Source organism: Emydura macquarii, unplaced genomic scaffold (genome assembly GCF_026122565.2).
Source record: "Emydura macquarii macquarii isolate MOO-44397 ecotype Brisbane River unplaced genomic scaffold, CSIRO-AGI_Emac_v2 contig_2897, whole genome shotgun sequence".
Lineage (NCBI taxonomy): Eukaryota > Metazoa > Chordata > Testudines > Chelidae > Emydura > Emydura macquarii.
In genome coordinates this window covers 15,293,736-15,312,044 of record NW_027133034.1, presented here as the reverse complement: position 1 = coordinate 15,312,044, position 18,309 = coordinate 15,293,736, and the positions used below count along the sequence as shown (strand labels likewise).

The 18,309-nt window shown below is 42.0% G+C and overlaps 1 protein-coding gene across 1 annotated transcript in view; it reads left to right on the top strand.

Moving 5' to 3' along the window:
• SHC3 (SHC adaptor protein 3) overlaps positions 1-17,658 on the top strand; it is a 75,748-nt gene extending 58,090 nt beyond the window's left edge. Inside the window, exons 8-12 of the mRNA XM_067568443.1 lie at positions 618-775; positions 2,703-2,786; positions 4,930-5,124; positions 5,879-6,174; positions 16,560-17,658. Of these exons, the coding sequence (XP_067424544.1) occupies positions 618-775; positions 2,703-2,786; positions 4,930-5,124; positions 5,879-6,174; positions 16,560-16,688 (862 nt within the window). The 3' untranslated portion in view covers positions 16,689-17,658. The remainder of the gene's footprint in view (positions 1-617; positions 776-2,702; positions 2,787-4,929; positions 5,125-5,878; positions 6,175-16,559) is intronic.
• Positions 17,659-18,309: the final 651 nt, after the last annotated feature.

The window sequence follows — 18,309 nt, the reverse complement described above, 5'->3', positions numbered from 1 at the left end:
GATTTTTCACATCGCTTTTCCCTATCTCAGTCTCTGTCTACAGTAACATTTTTAGAAACTTTCCCACCAAAGCTAACACCATCTCAGCTTCATTGTTGTCAGAACATCAGAAGCCCCAGGGTTGCTCTGAGTGGGGTTACATGACATAGTGTTAAAAAGACCTGCAGCTTGATGTACAGCAAAACAGAGAATCAGGCCTATTGACTTTGCCAAAGTCATTCCTCACCTACAGCAGGGTTATTTTGATCAGAATCAGGTCCCAAGATATTATGAAAGATTTTATTTTTTTTTACTATCAGTCAATCAATCACACAAAAAATACTACAAATAACATGGCAAATGTAACTAGCAGAGGTGTTGTAAAGAAGTTTTCAATGTTGTTCATTATTAAGGATGTATAGGGCTTGATCCAAAGCTCACTTAAGTCAATGAGAAGCTCCCATCAACTTCAGGGGCTATGGATCAGGGATGGAGTGCTGCTTGTTTCATCCTATTTTACTTTGTAAATGTAGCTTAATTGTCAAAGCTCTGAGTCGTATTTGGCCCATGTAGATAGTTCTACAGTGCTTTGAGTGCTGCAAAGATAAAAAGCAAAGCAACATAATCCCTTTCTACAGGATGCAGAGTTTTGATGAACCTTGGATGGAGGAGGATGGAGAGCCAGCAGAACATCCCTATTATAACAACATTCCTAATAAAATGCCTCCTATGGGTGGCTTTATTGATACTAGATTCAAAGCCAGGCTCCCAAATGCTGCAGATATTGCTCAGGTCAGTGAAACATTAACTGCTTATTTCTTTCTTCTTCAATGCAATGGATCAAAAATTTGAAAGCAGCATTTATTTTCAGATCAATCACACTGACAGTGTTAAATATCTTGCAGCTTTTCATGTATGGCTGAGTTGTTTGTTGCAACTTATTTACTGTTGTTTCATATTCATTCATGGACTTGAATAAGAAATGAAACATGGCTCTTTATTATTTGTGATTAAATTCTGGTTTTTCCTGCCATGGGTGTGCGGGGGGAGAAGAAGCTGAAGATGACATCTTCCCCATCCTGGTGCCTGGCACACCTGCTCAGTAGACAGGCAAAATCATAGCCATCCAGATCACAGAATGCTAGGTGGAAGTGGTCACAGGCTAACATTCATTATCTTCAATAAGACATGACTAAATAACTAGGGAGGAATTGTAAGGTTCCCACTCTCTGTTAACACACAGAAGGAAAGGTAGTATACACTGTTCCCTTTTAGACCAGCTCTAAAGAGCTTTCTGAAAGTCCTAACCACTGGACCATAGAGACATTTTTTTACTCCTTCTCTGGCCCAATTAACGTTTAATTGTTCAATTATTTAATTAAAGTGGAACAACTTCAATAGGAGCCGCACATCAGAATATCCATTTGCTCAATGGTTAGGGCATTCACCTGAGGTGGTAGATCTCTGTTCAAATCCCTTCTCATCATGCAAAGGAGGTGACTTGAACTAGGGTGCATGTCCTGATAGGAGGTTTATTTAAAGAGATACCACTGCCTTATAAATCACATTTTTTTCACCCCCCGCTCTTATTATGATTACATGTAACACCTAAGGTTACTATAACTGAACATGCTTAGGGAGGGGAAGTTTTTATACATTTTGCCATTTGCTTGCTTTGTGCAATTGATTTTTCATAGGGTCAGATTTACTATTTCTCTTGTACAGTCACTATCCCCTGTTGTACGTGTGCTTCTTTCCCTCCACAACAGGGCAGGGAAACATTTTTTGAAACAGGACATTGTGATTCTAACCAGAACAACTGGCAGAGGGACTTGTGGGCAGGGGTTGCATGTGAAACTACTTTTAACTAGTGTTTTTGAATTGACTAGTATTTCAAGCTGGTGGTGGCCTTTTAGGTTAATGGTAAAGGAAACCCCAGGAAAGGGTAGTTTGGATGTCATCCAATTGTGTGCTGGGTTAAGCAGAGGGCATGAACCCCACTTTCTTATAGGGCCAATCCCGCTGTTCTGATTCAGGCAAAAATACAAGGATGGGACTCAAAGTCTGTGATTCTTCAAGCTGATCCATGAAGGCAGACCCCTGCACCTATATGGAGTCCCACTGACTTCAGTGGGGCTGAGCAGCTCTAAGAAGCTGCCCATATAGACCCCTGCTGAAATCAGTGGGGCTCTGCCTGTTTATGTGGAACAGCATTCAGCATCTGAGCCAAGATCGTAAGGTTGGCAGCATATCTCTATTGAATTCCCAGAGATGCCTTGTCTGATGAGAAACCCCTCCCCCCCACAGTCATTAGGTACCAGTGAGTGAATCTTTCTGTTAATACTTTTGAAGATGCTTGCACTTTCTTGTATTCCAGCATCTGTTTTCTGCTGCGTATCCTCAGTAGGTTGTCAGGGTTTGCCAAATAAAGAAGGCTGCACTGGAGGAGCACATTAATGTATCATTAAGGATTGCAAGGGCTAATAAAAACAGGACGGAGTGACCTTTTCATGAAGGTCACTCACACTATCATACCCCCACGCAAACACATTCAAGACAGAATGCTCAATCATAGTGTCATACATAAGGATTGAAAAGAAGACGAGGTGTAAGTGGAACATAAAGGAACAAATCCTCAAGACACACACTGCATCACAGCATTTTGAAGGAAGGAGTAGTTGAAGAATTGTTGTTTGTATGTCCACTCTAGTCTGCAATAGCAGCAGGAAGAGAACAAACGTACTACCAAAGTCGACACTTAGGAGACAAATTCAATGAAGATTGGCAGCACGCTCCTGTTAAACAAGGTGAGTTACACTTTAAAGTAATTGCGCTTCTCAAAGGGTACGTCTGCACTGCTGCTGCAGGGGTCTTTTTGCAAGTCTCACAGCCTGGCTCAGCTGACTATATATATATATAGGCCCCAATCATAGAGTTTGACCTGATTGGGTGAATTGGGGCCATAATGTGAAAGTCTGATACATGGAAATCTTGCAGCAAGACACTATAATTAATTGATAGTTTCTCTCCTTCCTTACAGTGAATTTTAGCATCAGTATTTGTGAAAGGTATTGGATAAACAGTTCTGGGAACTGAAATCCAATATACATTCTGAAACACACACACACACCAATATATATAAAAGCCTAAGTTTTCAAATGTGATTAGTGATTTTGGTTGCCTTAATTTCTGGCTGCCCAACTTGACACACCTTTAAGGGGGTGGGTGCTCAGAACTTTCTGAAAATCTGACCCCTTTAAGGTGTCTCCAGTTAGGGCCAACAAATCAATTCAGGCAACCAATATCACTAAAGGGTACTGTCTAGACTGATGAATAGCTGTGTCACTCCTTATCTGTAACCTTTACGCTGCTTTGCTGTTATTGCCTCCATGCCTGGACTGCTCACAAACAGCCTCCAGTATGTAAGTCACTCCCAGCTATGTCTGTGTGGGTGCACATGCAGGCAGACAGTCACACTCAGGCTTTCACTAACCTGATTTACACTCCCAGTCCCAGACTTTTCCCCAGAACTGTACGTCTTGTACTGCCCAGTCCTCCCCTTGCCAATACAAGCTCATATAAAGCCTGTTGTTTTATTAATAGAAATCCTATTATCATAAATGGAATTTCCCAAACACTTCAATTCAAATACACTGGTCTAGATAAAACAATAAAACAAGTTTACTAACTACAAAGAGATAAGATTTTAAGTGAATAAAAGTAATGAGGCAAAAAAGTCAGAAGGGATTACAAGAGAAATAAGGGTAAAATACAATGAATGCCTAACTTAGCAAGCTACGTAAAATTCAAAGCAAAGTTTTTCTCACCACATGCTCTCAGTAATTTTGCTGGACAAGCTTCTAGACCAGGACCCCTTTTTCTGTGTACTGGCTGCTTTGTTCCTTCTGGTGCAGTCAATTGATGGACAGAGAGTAAGAGAGGAAGAAGAGGGGTGTCTTGGGGTGTTTGTCCTTCATTTTTATAGTGTCAGTCCCCCTCTTAGAGAACATTTCCAGCTGAGATTCAAGAGACAAAATGTCTATAGGGGAGGATATTTCTTGCTGGTTTTCCCACCTGTTGGAACTCCCTTTGTGCTTGATGACTCTGTTTATTGCTTAAATGCAAATTAAGCAGAGATAATAATAACACCATACAGTGGAATCTTATAACTTTATATCCAATGTTGCCACACATATTTTATCAGGACAATATTGACCAGTAAATTATGAGTTTTTAAATAATACCTCACAAGGCCTACTTTGTACACAGATTATTACACTAGTGTGCAAGGGGTGAATACACGGATACAGTGTGTGCGTGCATATATGTACGTGCATGCATGCATGTATGAGCTGAGCTGAGCAAATTATTTGTAACAAATAATTGATTCCTAAAATTTTCCTGTTTTGCTTTTTGTGAAACAGTCATGAGCAAATCTTAATATTCTGGAATATATTCATTATTCAGAATTTTTTTGCACATCTCCATGACCTTTTCCCCTTATTTGACTTGTTTGCAGTATTTTCACAGATATTTGATATTCAAATTTTAAAACTGATGCTGTGTTGGTTGGTTACCTAAGTCATTTTGTCTTATTTCAGGTCACTGAATGCATGACATAGGTAATTAACCAATGTTGCACCAGTTTTGAAGATTCCAATCATATACAACTGGTATTCAAGATTAAAATTAACTTTTCTCCTGTATTCTTGCTAGTAAACATAGCCAGAAAGATAAGACAAAAGGGCCATGAACGCAGTCAAATGACTATTCATGGATGATTTTTCCACTGTGCCAAGCTCTAATAGTTCTTTTCATCTCTCATTCCAGAGACTGTTGAGTCTGCACTTTGATTAGTGAAACCTCCTGTGTTTATTCCAAACAATGCTGCTTTATCCTTCCAAATGTTATATTAAAGAGAGGAAAAAAGAAGTCTTTTGAATTTTCCAGGGTCCTTGGACATTTATAGCGTGCCAGAAGGGAAGCCCCAGGTAACCCCAACAGGAGAGGCACCAGCTTATGTGAACACCCAACATATAAACCTGGAAGCTTTACTCGCAATGCAGGCAGAAGCTGAAAGTGCATTCAGTGGAACAAAAGACAGTACCAAAGACAGCAGTCCAAGAAAAGATCTGTTTGATATGAGTGAGTTCCCTTTTAACTGTCATCTCTAATGACACATCCTACATAATTAGTCTTTTATTTTGAACTGATAGAATTTCCATTTATTCATTCCTAAAATGGTTTGAATTAATGAAGGTTATCCATATCTTTCTGAGTTTGAAATTAAGGGTGCTTATAGTTTTGTAGCTAAATCAAGGTAAAAGGTATTAACCTGCATCTACATTAGGAAGACGCTTGGGTTTAGGGAACATGTGTTAGCTCACACTGATCTAACCTAGACCACTTTTCCTAATTTAGGTTGTAGACTCATGATCTCATCATAGTATATAACTAAACATCAGGGATCTTTGTTAAATTATACCGTGTTTTGAAAAGAGAGCAGATATCTGTGTGATATACTTGATTACACAGATTATGCAGTTTATTTAAAAAGAAGTTCTCTAACTGGCCAGACAATAAGAGAGCTCTGATCCTGTCCAGAACATATGAATACAAGCTGCCTACAAATATCTGACCTTTAGCGATTACTCAGAGAAAGTCAAAATTGGCTCTGATTTTTAATATATTTGTTTGCAAACAATGTTCTCTATGTTCTTAATATATTATATAAACGAGTCGGACTAGTAACACACATACTGTGTTTGTTTTTCTTAAGAATAAATAGAAGTGGCTATTATAAAAAAATAAATCGGGATTAAAATGACTGGAATTGTATTTTTTTGTAATGCAGTTTACTTGTAAGTGACCTTGCATTTCTTTCTGTATCTGTAACCAGAACCTTTTGAAGATGCTCTCAAGAACCAAACCATTGGGCCTGTGCTGAATAAGGCTACCTCAGTCGAATGTACCAGTCCTCCATTGTCCAGAGCAGCTAATTGCACTATGATGGACGAGCTGAATACAGAGCCTTGGTATCAAGGAGAGATGAGTAGGAAAGAAGCAGAACAGCTGTTAAAGAAATGTGGAGACTTCCTGGTCAGGAAAAGCACCACAAATCCAGGCTCCTATGTGCTGACTGGCATGCATAATAGACAAGCCAAACATCTTCTTTTAGTGGATCCAGAAGGAACTGTAAGTGTTGGCTCCTGGATGACAGTAAAAAAGTATTCCTTTAAGCCAGAAAATGAACCTTATTTATAACAATTATTTGTTATTACAGGCGTTTGTAACCATTTGTCACTTAACCTTAAATCTCACCTCACGATGCTTAGCTGAAGAACTGCTGCAGCATTTCCACATGGAAAGGGAGCTCTGAGGCAATTTTCTCTAGTCTGGTCAAGCCCTGCTCAGTGCAGTTCAGGATCAGTCAAAGGTGTTAAATTACTTCTGCAGTCTACGATCCAGTGGCTGACTGGGGAGCAGTCTGGTCCCTTGCACTAGTTAGAACAGCCTTCACACTGCTCTTATTTACACCCCGCTGCCTGGGGCTCCAGGGAGCTGTTCTGGTAGGAGTGCTCTCCACAGCATAGGGGCATGACCTCTTGCTCTGGGAATATGCTCTCACTCAGGTCTGGGAGGGAAATGGCATAAAGCTGCTCTTACTCTTTTTCCCTGTGACTTGAGGATTCCCTTAGTTTAGTGGTTCCAACCTTTTTGGCTCAAAGGCCACAAATATAATTTTTACAACCCTGAAGGGCCACCAGACTATCAACTCATAAAAAATGTACTGATGTATACACCATTAAGGACTGCAAATCACTATCTATTTAAAGTAAACAGTTTGATGCTACAGTGCTCATTTTCACATTCACTATTTTACACCTACAAATTCCTCAGAGTATGTCACACACTCAGGCCTGGTCTACACTGCCAGCAGATTTCGGCAGCAATCGACAGGAGCTATGCTGGCAACATAGAGTAGCTTGTGTATCTCCTGTCAACTTGCTAACTTCCACTTACCGTGGCGTCCCCACTGCACTGTGTCAATAGGAAATGCCCTCCGGTCGATGCAACGTTGCTTTTCTTGTAGGGGTGGAATAACGGCATCGACTTCTGGGATCAATTGAATGGGTCTACACTGCCGCTCAGTTGATCCCGTAGAATCGATCCTGCACTGCTGACAATGCCGCTGACGGTGTAGACGTATCCTCACAGACAAGGCACTAGTGTAGATGAGTGACTGTCACGACACACTGAAGCACATGGTCTGGCAGCTGAGTCATGGTGGGCGGCCAGCAGCTCACCCACATCCCTCACTGCAGCCAGATGAAAGGAGTTCAACAAGGAGCCCGGCTGCAGCAGGGAAACTGCATGTCTCCTGTAGCCCTGTGCGGTTCTTAAGCAGTGGCTCCCTTCTGCAGCTAGGGGGAAGGGAGATCAGTGCTCCCTCCCTCTAGCTTCAGCAGGGACCCCAGCACCTAGGGACCAGGCAGAGCGCTTTGCTCTTTGCTGGAGCCAGGGGAGGGGAGTGCTGATCTCCCACTCCCTCTGGCTCCAGCAGGGACCCCAGCGCCTAGGGACCCAGACGGAGTGCTTTGCTGTGCTCCCTGCTACAGCCAGACAAGGGGAACACTGATCGGTCGTGTAGCTGCGCAGCAACGTGCTCCACCTGGGTCCGTAGGGAGCAGCTCCCTTCTGCAGCCAGTGGGAGGGGAGTGGCGGGCCACTTTGAAAAATCCTGTGAGCCACTTTTGGCCCATGGGCCACCGGTTAGGAACCACTGCCTTGCTGGTTAAATTAGCTTTATAGCAGCATAGCAACATCAAGTAGCCACAGCTAGGCATGAAAACTGGTCCATGGAATTTTTGTAGCTGCCCATCACTGATAAAGTAGGCAGATGACACAAAAATGGGAGGGCATGGTAAATAATTAAGAGGACAGGTCATTGCTTCAGAGCAATCTGGATAACTTGGTAAACTGGGTGCAAGCAAATAATATGTGTTTTAATATGGCTAAATGTAAACGTTTACATCTAGGAACAAAGAATGTTGGCCATACGTACAGGGTGGGGGCCTCTATCTTGGGAAGCAGTGACTCTGAAAAAGATTTGGGGGTTGTGGTGGATAATCAGCTGAACATGAGCTCCTAGTGTAATGCTATGGCCAAAAGATCTAATGCGAGTCTGGGATGCATAAACCGGGGAATCTCAAAGAGGAATAGAGAGGTTATATTTGGCACTGGTGCAATAGCTGCTGGAAAACTGTGTCCAGTTCTTCTGTCCACAATTCAAGAAGGATGTTGATACATTGAAGAGGGTTCAGAGAAGAGATGCAAGAATGATTATAGGATTAGAAAACATGCCTTACAGTGACAGACTCAAAGAGCAAAATCTATTTAGCTTAACAAAAAAAAAGGGAAAAGATTAAGGGGTGACGTGGTTACAAGCTATTACTCTCTTCATGGGGAACAAATATTTAATAATGAGCTCTTCAGTCTAACAGAGAAAGGTGGCTGGAAGTTGAAGCTAGACAAATTCATTTGGATATAAGATGTAAATTTTTAACAGTGAGAGTAATTAACCACTGGAACAATTTACCAAGGGTTGTGGTGGATTCTTCATGACTGACAATTTTTAATCATGATTGGATGCTTTTCTAGAAGATCTGCTTTAGGAAGTATTTTGGGGTAGTTCTATGGCCTGTGTTACACAGGATGTCAGATTAGATGATCACAATGGTTCTTTCTGGCTTTGGAATCTACAAATCTGTGAAAGTTTGTGAAGGGGCTCCGCCTTGTCTGAGAGAGTTGAAAGCCACATATTTCAGTTCCCTGTTCCTAGTGGCTCACCAGTCTGTCACTTCATGCAAGGTTTTCTATTCCTGTGTAAAATGCTAGTTTAAATAATAAGTATCAGAACCACTGGTTCCTGACAAAATTGTGCATATGTTATACATACATAAGGACAAATCCTGTTGGGCCTTACTCCTATTGACTTCAACGGAGTAACTTGCATAAGGCCAGCAGGGTTTGACTCACAAAAGCTCTGACTACAGGAGGCTGCTGTACATGCTGTCATTGTATTTGCCACAGGAGGGCAGTCAAAGAATATTTTAAAGATGTTTTTCGTTAAAACCATATTATTCCTGAGATTACTTGTGCTTGTGTCAGCCTCAACAAGCCAGCGGAAATGAATGCTAAACTTCTGAGATGTGAACCTCTTTGATTCACTGACAGAAAGTTTACCAGTGTTTTGTGACTCCTGCAGAGGGGCCTTTTGGTTTATCTGCAATACACATACAAATAGCTACATTTTGAATGGGGGGCCAGGAAGATTAAATTGTAGGGTTCTAGCCTACCTTTAAGGCACAGGCCCACAATATGGCTGGTGCAGAGATGCAATGTCCAGGTTGGAGCTCTGGTAGGCAGGGCGTTTGGGGCCATTGCTACACAAGAGTGCACCTCATATTCCCTTCCATGCCCTGCCAGGATATTGGCCTCACATCTCTCCATTCTTCCCCCTAATGGCAGCACAAGCCTGCTCCCCACACTGCATGAGGGTCTGCTTGCATCATCTCTCCACTTGTGAGTCCATTTGTAATGCACCTCTGAGTCACAATGGCTGTCCTGCTTCCTCCTTGCTCCAAGGAAGTAGTAGTTTGCTGGTGGTCTATACCAGTTCTTAACAAATTACAGCACCCACCTCCCAATTCTACCTCTGGATCTGGTTGGGCAGTGCCAGCCAGTGAGAAGTGATGGAGGAGCCAAGCATCCTGTCATTATTTTCCAGCATACCTCCTGCAGGTGAGGAATAGTTGGGATGTCCTACCTTGTACTTCCTACCCACCTGGGTTCAAGATCCATGTAACCTATGCAGAGATGGAAGGAGGTTCTGATTTCTGTAACAGGTCAGCCTGCCTCTTAGGTCAGGAGGGCTTGGGTCAGCCAGCTCTGTTCAATTAGTCCCACTCCGGTACACCTGTATGGAGTGTGGGATTTAAAAGGAGGAAAGCAGCAGCTGCGGGCTGGCCGGGGAGGAGATTCCTTGAGCCAGAGATGGGCCTTTCCCAACTTGACACTCCAGGTGGGAGGCCCTGGAAGTTGCTGCTTGACAGAGAGTGGGAGGCAGCTGCAAAGTTGCAGGCGGTAAGAGAGTGGCAATGAGCAGGAGGTTCCTGCAGGAGAGCCTTGACCATGGGGGAGGGCTTGAGCCTGGAAGCCAGAGGGAGAGGGCTGAAGAAGGTTGAGGAAGTAGCAGAGGGGTTTGTCTACTGACCTCCCAAATCTGGTGGATAGACCGTCCTGAGAGAGTGCTGGACCCTCTCCTGGGGAAGAAAGTACAGTAGGTAGGAAGACCGGAAGATTCCTTTGGGGAAGAGCAGAGATGGACTCTATCTAGATGGGGCTGGAGTGGCTGCTTGATACAAAACAGGCTGGGAATGAAGAGGTGTTCTGGGACTGGCAGAGCTGACCAGGTGTTGTGTTGATAGACTGTATTTTGGGATTCTGAGGACAGTTTGAATTGTTTATGTTAATAAACCCAGATGCCAAGAAGGGGTATTATTGGCCACAAGAAAGCCTCTAGTGGAGTTACTGATTGAGGAGCCTTGACTGAAGGGAAACCGTAGCAGGGCAGCTCCAAGCCACCTAATGCACCGAGTGCAGCTGCCAGCAGGGGCACTCAGGAGGCAGTGGGCTCTGGTGAAGTCTCTCTTTATTCCATCGTATAGGCTGGCAGTCCGAGTCACAAGCTAGCCCCCGAGTTTTCAGCACAAATGGAAACAGTCTCCACCACCACCACCACTTTCCTCATTGCAAAGCCTCATTTACACATTTCATACTTCACATACTAATTGATCGGATTCTGGATGTCTACCTAGAAAAACACTGATACTTTAGGGATGGAAGGCACTGCGCTGAATGGTTAGTGCTGGGGCTGTGTGTGGCATTATCACCAACACCCCGTGCCCCCAAACAATCACCATGCCCGTACCGCTTTCTCAAAATGCTTCACAAACATTACACGATTTAGCCTCATAAATAAATATGATTTGGCTTGATTCACCCCCGTGTTTCAATGGGGGCACCCGCACTTCAGTGGGGATTCACTGTGTGGTGTTTGCATTTCCAACACTCTGTTAGGCAGCTTTAAACTGCAGCTGAGGCTGTGTACAAACAAACGAATCAGCTCAACCTGTGAGAGAACTGGCCACATCCTCTCACCAGCCCTCACTTCCCACCTCTGGGGTCGCATTGGCTAAGTCAGGACATAGGGGTCATGTGCTTCTTGCACAGCGGCAGTTCTCCTCCAAGTGGATTTTCTGTCTTGCATGTCACTTCAGGAGCCATCAGCAGCTACAAGGATCTTGCTCAGTTGAGAGTCACCTCAAGGACATATTAACTGCCAGTTATACACCACTTGAAAAATTTACTCCCACAGGAAGGAGCTACTTGCCTATTTCTGTACTTAGATGTCACTGTGCTGGCTTTATGATTTGTGAGCCACTAGCTCAGCCCTTTGGCAGCTTAATTTGTGGCTTGTCATGAGCATAGCTAACAAAAATGCAAATTTGTGGCAAGCCTGAAGAGGCCATTTTCCCACAGTTTGCATTTCTTAGACATACTAAGGCCCAAATTTTTGGAATTATTTGAGATAATTGTACATACAAATAGCACCCAACAGGTCATTTATGTATACAAATTTATGTATACAAATGCTTGTCTTCATTGCAGTGTGAGCTTGAGATCTAATTTGAGTGTTACCTCTAACCTGACTCCCATGTGCACACACAAATCTCTAGCTCAAGTTAAGTGGTGTTTTAAATTTGAGCTAGCTGGCTGTCAGAGGATGTGGATGGAAGCTCAAATGCAGGAGAGCATTGTTTTGCAATGTGACTGCTCTCACTTGAGTTAGGCTAACTCAAGAGGCGTTAACTTGAGTGCAGATATTTCAAGCTTGCAGTGAAGACAAGCCCTTAGTTCTGAAAACATGGACCTGATTGGTTACATAAAGCTGATGTTTCAAAGCAATTAGTGGGGACTGAAGTTTTCCTCCTAGATCATGCTATGTTTGGAATAGTAGTTGGACTTTAGAAATCATAAAAGTCTGCAGACTTTCTTTGGCAGCATTATTGTTCTGGCAGAGCTGGTAGCATTACCTATAGTTAAGGTAGCTTGGCACATCCCGTTATAAGATCCTGTTTGCAACTTTGTAAAACTTCAACCATTTAGGCTGAAATATGCTGGGTGTCTGCCTCTGAATGTGTTGATCCCAAATTGGGAAGAGGCAAGAAAGAAAAGGAGGGTGTCTCCCTCAGGATGATTTTTCTTTTCTTTTTTTAGGAAAGTTTCAGCAAAATTTGTTCAGCAGTTTCTGAGCATGAGATTAGAGAAAATTCATAGTTTTCCCCATTAAAAAAATTTCTTATAATCTTTTGGTCGAGAAGCTCTAGGCTCTAGCTCTAGGCTCTAGCCTTGCTTTGGAGCAGGGACTTGAAATTTGGCAACAGGACAGGAGCCAGCAAACAGAGCTATAAACAGGGGAGTTTGAGTGGGAGTTCTGTTGGAGGAGAAGGGAGGAGGTCCTTAGGGGCAGTGAGTGAGTTTTGTGGAAGTTGTGTGTTTTGGTTGGTTGGTTTGTTTGTTTTTTCTCTCTCAGTTTGCAGGACTGGTTCTGGACTGTGTACTGAGAGCAGCTGAGCCTGATTAGGGGTCCTATAAAGGCAGCCACTCAGTCAGCCATGGCATAGCTGCCAGCAAACAGAGCTGTAAATGGGAGTTTGAGTGGGAGTTTACAAGGGGAGTTTGGGGAGGGAATGTGTGGTTCTCTGGTACTGTTGCGGTGCTCGTTGGGAGTTTGTTTTGGTGTTTTTGTTTTTGTTTTGTTTTCTCTCTTGCTGTTGAGAAGTAGGTGGGAAAGCTATGACAGTTACAGAGGCAGCAGTGATAGTGATCAAAGCTGTGGAAGAGACAGTGAGGCTGACTGATTGTGAAAGCTGCGGGATGTACATGATCTAAAGAGCTTTGTTTGTATGAAGAGCTGCCTGATAGAGCTGATGGAAGAGAGCTTGGTGATCCAGGTGGAAACTCTGGTTGAGTTTAGAGGGGGTTTGAGGAGATGATGGAGCAAAGGCATGAGGAGGCTGAAGGGAAAAGCCCAGACTTGCAGATGGGAGCAGAACCAAAGAACTCTGAGGGAGAATGTTAGGTGAGGAAAATGGTCAATGGAAGCATGTGACTATGAGAGCCAGGCAGAGGAAAAGATGGGCTAGTGAAGGAGAGCTAGAGCTCAAGAACAGATTTGCGGAGTTGGAAAATGAAGAAAGGGCATAGCAGGCAGTAACTGAAGATAGGAGGGCAAGGAAGAAGAGAAGAGCAGCTAGTCCTATACAAAGAGTGGATGAGCCAATGGAAATACCACCAGATAAGAGGCTACAGGGTGTGTTGCAGAAAATTGCAAGGGAGAATAGAAGACGAGAGGACTTGCAACCAGAAAGAACAGGGATAGGCCGGAGAATTACACTGTCACCAGGAAAAGGCAGGTCTATGTTATTGGGGACTTCCCACTGAGAAGAACAGACAGGTCTGTAACCAGAGCTGATCTGGAGAACAGAAGGATGTGCTGTCTGCTGGGTGCTAAGATACGGGATATGGACCTGAGGTTGAAGAGGATCCTAACGGGAGTGGAAAAGAATCCACTGATTGTCCTTCACGTGGGAACAAATGAAACAGCTAGATTCTTCCTGGAACTTATCAAGGGAGACCATGCCAGGATGAGGAAGACTCTTAAGGAAATTGAGGCTCAAGTGATCTTCAGTGGGATTCTGCCTGTCCCTAGAGGAGGACAACAAAGGTGTGACGAGATTATGATTATCAACAGATGGCTCAGGCAGTGGTGCTATAAGGAGGGCTTTGGGATGTATGACCACTGAGAGGCATTCATGGATGGAGGACTGTTCACCTGGGATGGACTTCACCTGAGTAGGGAGGGAAATAGACTTATAGGATGGAGGTTGGCACAACTGATTAAGAGAGCTTTAAACTAGGAATTTGGGGGAGATGGTTGGGAGATGTCTGGGTAATCTCCATGCCTGATTTTAACACCTCGAGGAAGGAAAATGCAATAAAAAAGGATACAGTAGTGAGTAGGAGAATGGACATTAAGAAGAAGAGTAGTGTAGACACCAGTCTAATAGATGATACTGGAGGTAGAATGACTGTTTGGAATTACTTCAAGTCAAATTTGCAGAAGCTATCTGAAGCCTGCATCCCAAGGAAAGGGAAAACATTCACAGGCAAGAGTTGTAGACCAAGCTGGATGAGTAAGCGTCTCTGATGGGTCATTAAGAGATAGCAGAAAGCATACAAGGAGTGGAAGATGGGAGGGATCAGCAAGGAAAACTATTTCTTGGAAGTCAGAATATGCCAAAAGTCAAGTGGAGTTGGACCTTGCAAAGGATATTAAAATCAACAGTAATAGAACAGAGGTTCTATTACTATATAAATAGGAAAAAAACAAAGAAAGAAGTGGGTCCGCTAAGCACTGAGGATGGGGTGGAGATTAAGGATAATCTAGGGATGGCCCAGTATCTAAACTAATACATTGCCTCAGTTTATAATGAGGCTAATGAAGATGGAGATGTGCTTACTCTTTATAAATACATCAGAGGGATAAATACCAGGGAGGGAGAGAAATTATTTAAATTCAGCACCAGTGTGGACACAAGAACTAATGGATATAAACTGGCCATCAGGAAGTTTAGACTTGAAATTAGATGAAGATTTCTAATCATCAGAAAAGTGAAATTCTGGAACAGCCTTCCAAGGGGAGCAGTGGGGGCAAAAAACCTAGCTGGCTTCAAAACTGAGCTCGATAAGTTTATGATGGGGATAGTATAATGGGACAGTCTAATTTGGCAATTAACTTATCTTTGACTACTAGTAAATATGCCCAATAGCATGTGATGGGATGTTAGATGGAGTGGGTTCTGAGTTACTACAGAGAACTATTTCCAGGTGTCTGGATAGTAAGTCTTGCCCACTTGCTCAGGGTTTAGCTAATCGCCATATTTGGGGCCGGGAAGGAATTTTCCCCCAGGGAAGATTGGCATAGGCCCTGACGGTTTTTTGCCTTCCTCTGCAGCAAGGGGCATGGCTCATTTGCTGATGGATTCTCTGGTGGATTCTCTGTACCTTGAAGTCTTTAAACCATTATTTAAGGACTTCAGTAACTCAGTCATAAGTTAGGGGTCTATTACAGAAGTGGGTGGGTGAGGTTCTGTGGCCTGAGTTGTGCAGGAGGTCAGACCAGATGATCATAATGAACCCTTTCGATCTTAAAGTCTATGCCTTTGTGTCAGGGAGGTGCCTTTTGCTATTTCTGTGAAAATCTGCCCCAAATTGGTCAAGTTATAAGCCTTTGAAAAATCTCAGTTTGCACAAATGAGGCAGGGGTTCTCTGGGGAAAAAAGTAGTATGTGATCATATAATTAAATATTATCATACTGCATATGCACAAGAACAATCTTAAATCTGGCATTCCTAACCTTTGAGTGCTTGACTTTTCAACCTTAGTGTTCTTTTAGATATTTTTTTTGTATTTAATCACTTATGAAGCATGGCAGTTTTACAGAATGCTGGTAAAATGTGCTAGACAAATAACGGGTTCCTTTCTGTACCCAAAGACACAAGTGGGTACTATGTAGACCAGAACAAATACAGAGCCAGATACAGAGTATGGTCCTTGTAGCTGGCATATTTCCTTGGGCAGGTTTTCAGACAGAAGAGGGAGGCCATTGACTCTAAGTAGAAGGTGCAGTATGAAAGAAAGCACAAAGATGCAAGTGTATGAAAGATAGGGCTAGGTTCTGCTACCTTTTCTCACTTTGAGAGATACCTTACTCTGGGACTAGCTTCACTGAAATCAATGAGACTGTTCATGTGGTAAAAGACTACTTGGGACCTCCTCAAGATGCAGTTGGTCAGAAAAGGGTTTTTTTGTTGACAAACACAAGAATATTTCATTAGTAATGCTTACATTTTCAGCAGAAATCTTTTACTTCTTGTTGAAAACCCAAAAGCCAAATATTTTTCAGATTTTGGAAACAAGAAATGAAGCAATTTTTGGCCCAAAATTGTTATCTCCAGAAGACTTGGATTTTGTTTGAAATGTTTTGGTTTCAACTTTTCAATGAAAAATTGAAAATGTTTGTGGAAAGCAGACACTATCTCCAAAATGTTTATTTTTATCAGAAGGTCAATGTTCTGTTGAAACAAATTGTGATGGAAACTTTTTAACCAGCTCTACTTAGTGTGCGTAATGGTGGCAAACAGGAGAGCAGGCAAAACAGAAGTCTGGAGAGAAGTGAGGGAGCAGGAAGGGAAACAACTAATTTGGAGATATCAAAACTTCCATTGACTCTAATGGGAGGAGGATTAGACCCTTAAAAATGGGTGGGTGGGTGTATAGGCACATATACATATAAAATGAAAATATTTTGTCTTACTTTCAGTTAACTTTAATGTTAAAGGGAAGATTCATTTTTGGTTCGTATTTAACCTTTACTTTTCCACCTTTTAAGGTTCGTACGAAGGATCGTGTATTTGACAGCATAAGCCATCTCATCAACCATCATCTTGAGAACAATTTGCCAATAGTTTCTGCTGGAAGTGAACTGTGTCTCCAGCAGCCAGTTGAGAGGAAACAGTGACTGGGGGTGACATGTTCAGCATTTGTAAGCTATAACCACTGCAGCGGACACTGCAAACCTGAAAACATGTACATTGAAAAACACCACACACACACACACACACACACACACACATATATCTATTACCAATATGTTTTCTTGAGCTTTAAGAAGCCCCATTCCATGCAGTTCCACTTGAAATTTCTTACTGCTCTATGCAGACATGAAGTCTGATTAAAAACACAGACAGACAGATTTCTTAAAATGTAATTTCAATAAAATTATTCAGAGTCCTTAATGTGAATATTGACAGTGTACATACACACATTATATATAAATACAGTAATATATTTATATTTTTCAAGTCAGTCTGTTGAAGGTATGGAACTAATGTTCTGTGCCATGTGTTTTTAACTGAAAAAGATGCCCATTGTGATTGTTCAGATAAAAATAGAATTCAACAGTCTCATTTCCTTGAGAATACACTATTAGAAGTCTTATTTGTAATTTTATCTAATAAGCACAATTATGGGGAGAACACAGGTGGATTACATTGGTTAAATACCAGTCGAGGGGATTAAATTCAGCAGCTAGTATTCTAACATGGAGATTTAGCTTGAAACATTTTTTAAAAGCATTATTCAGTGTCACTGATTTCAAAAGCATTTTCTCTTTCTCATGTCCAGTTTGAATTCTTATATGATGCTACTCAAGATATTTGTAACTTGCTTTGACAATGACTTTGTGTGATATCTCTGTGTATGTATTTGATTTTTTCTAACAATAATATAATTTAATTAATATCCTGCAGCTTTGATCTATTAAATTCAATACTAAGGTTATCTACAAATAGTTCACTTTTTGTGCTAAAGAATTAATTGTCTTTGACTGCCAGTCACCAATGAGATGTCATTAAGAGGGTTCAATTTGCTTGTTTTTTAATATATTTGGTTCAAGATGCTTGTGGTTGGTCAAAGAAACAGTTGGAAACCCTTTTTTCTTATAGAACACTGACAAAATTATGTAGAATGTTAGTCCATGTAAATGATTTAACTTTGATTCACTTAGTTTCTGTGTGCCTCTACCCAAGGTACAGCTTCAAGTTGGCCTTTAGGAAGTGATTGTTTTTATAAATTTATTGGTTGTCTCTAATGAGCAGTTTGGCAAAATATATATACATTAGAGTTGCTTTTTTGGCAGATATTTCATTAACATTTGGTATTGGGAAGTGTACATTGAAAAGTGCATACTGTGTCCCCCTCCCACACACAGTTCATTAATTTGCCTGTCTTTTGGAATGGACTTTGTCTTTCAGTTATACAGAGGGCCAATTTCAGCTCTCCATTTAACGGGTGCAGTTCCCATAGACTTTGGTGAAGGTCGCACCACTGTAACTGAGAGCAAAATTTAAACTTCATTGTTTCTAAGCCACAAATTCAAACCACGTTCCAGGATTTGATTAATAAAGACCCTGATTAAGCAAGGTACTTAAACTCATGTCTATCTTTAAGCATATAAGTTAGTCCCATTGACGTCAATAGGACCTCTCATGTCCTTAAAGTTAGCCATGTGCCTCAGTTCTTTGCTGAAATGGGTCAACTTGACTTCAGGATTTGTTTTAGGATCCATGCCTAGGATGGTT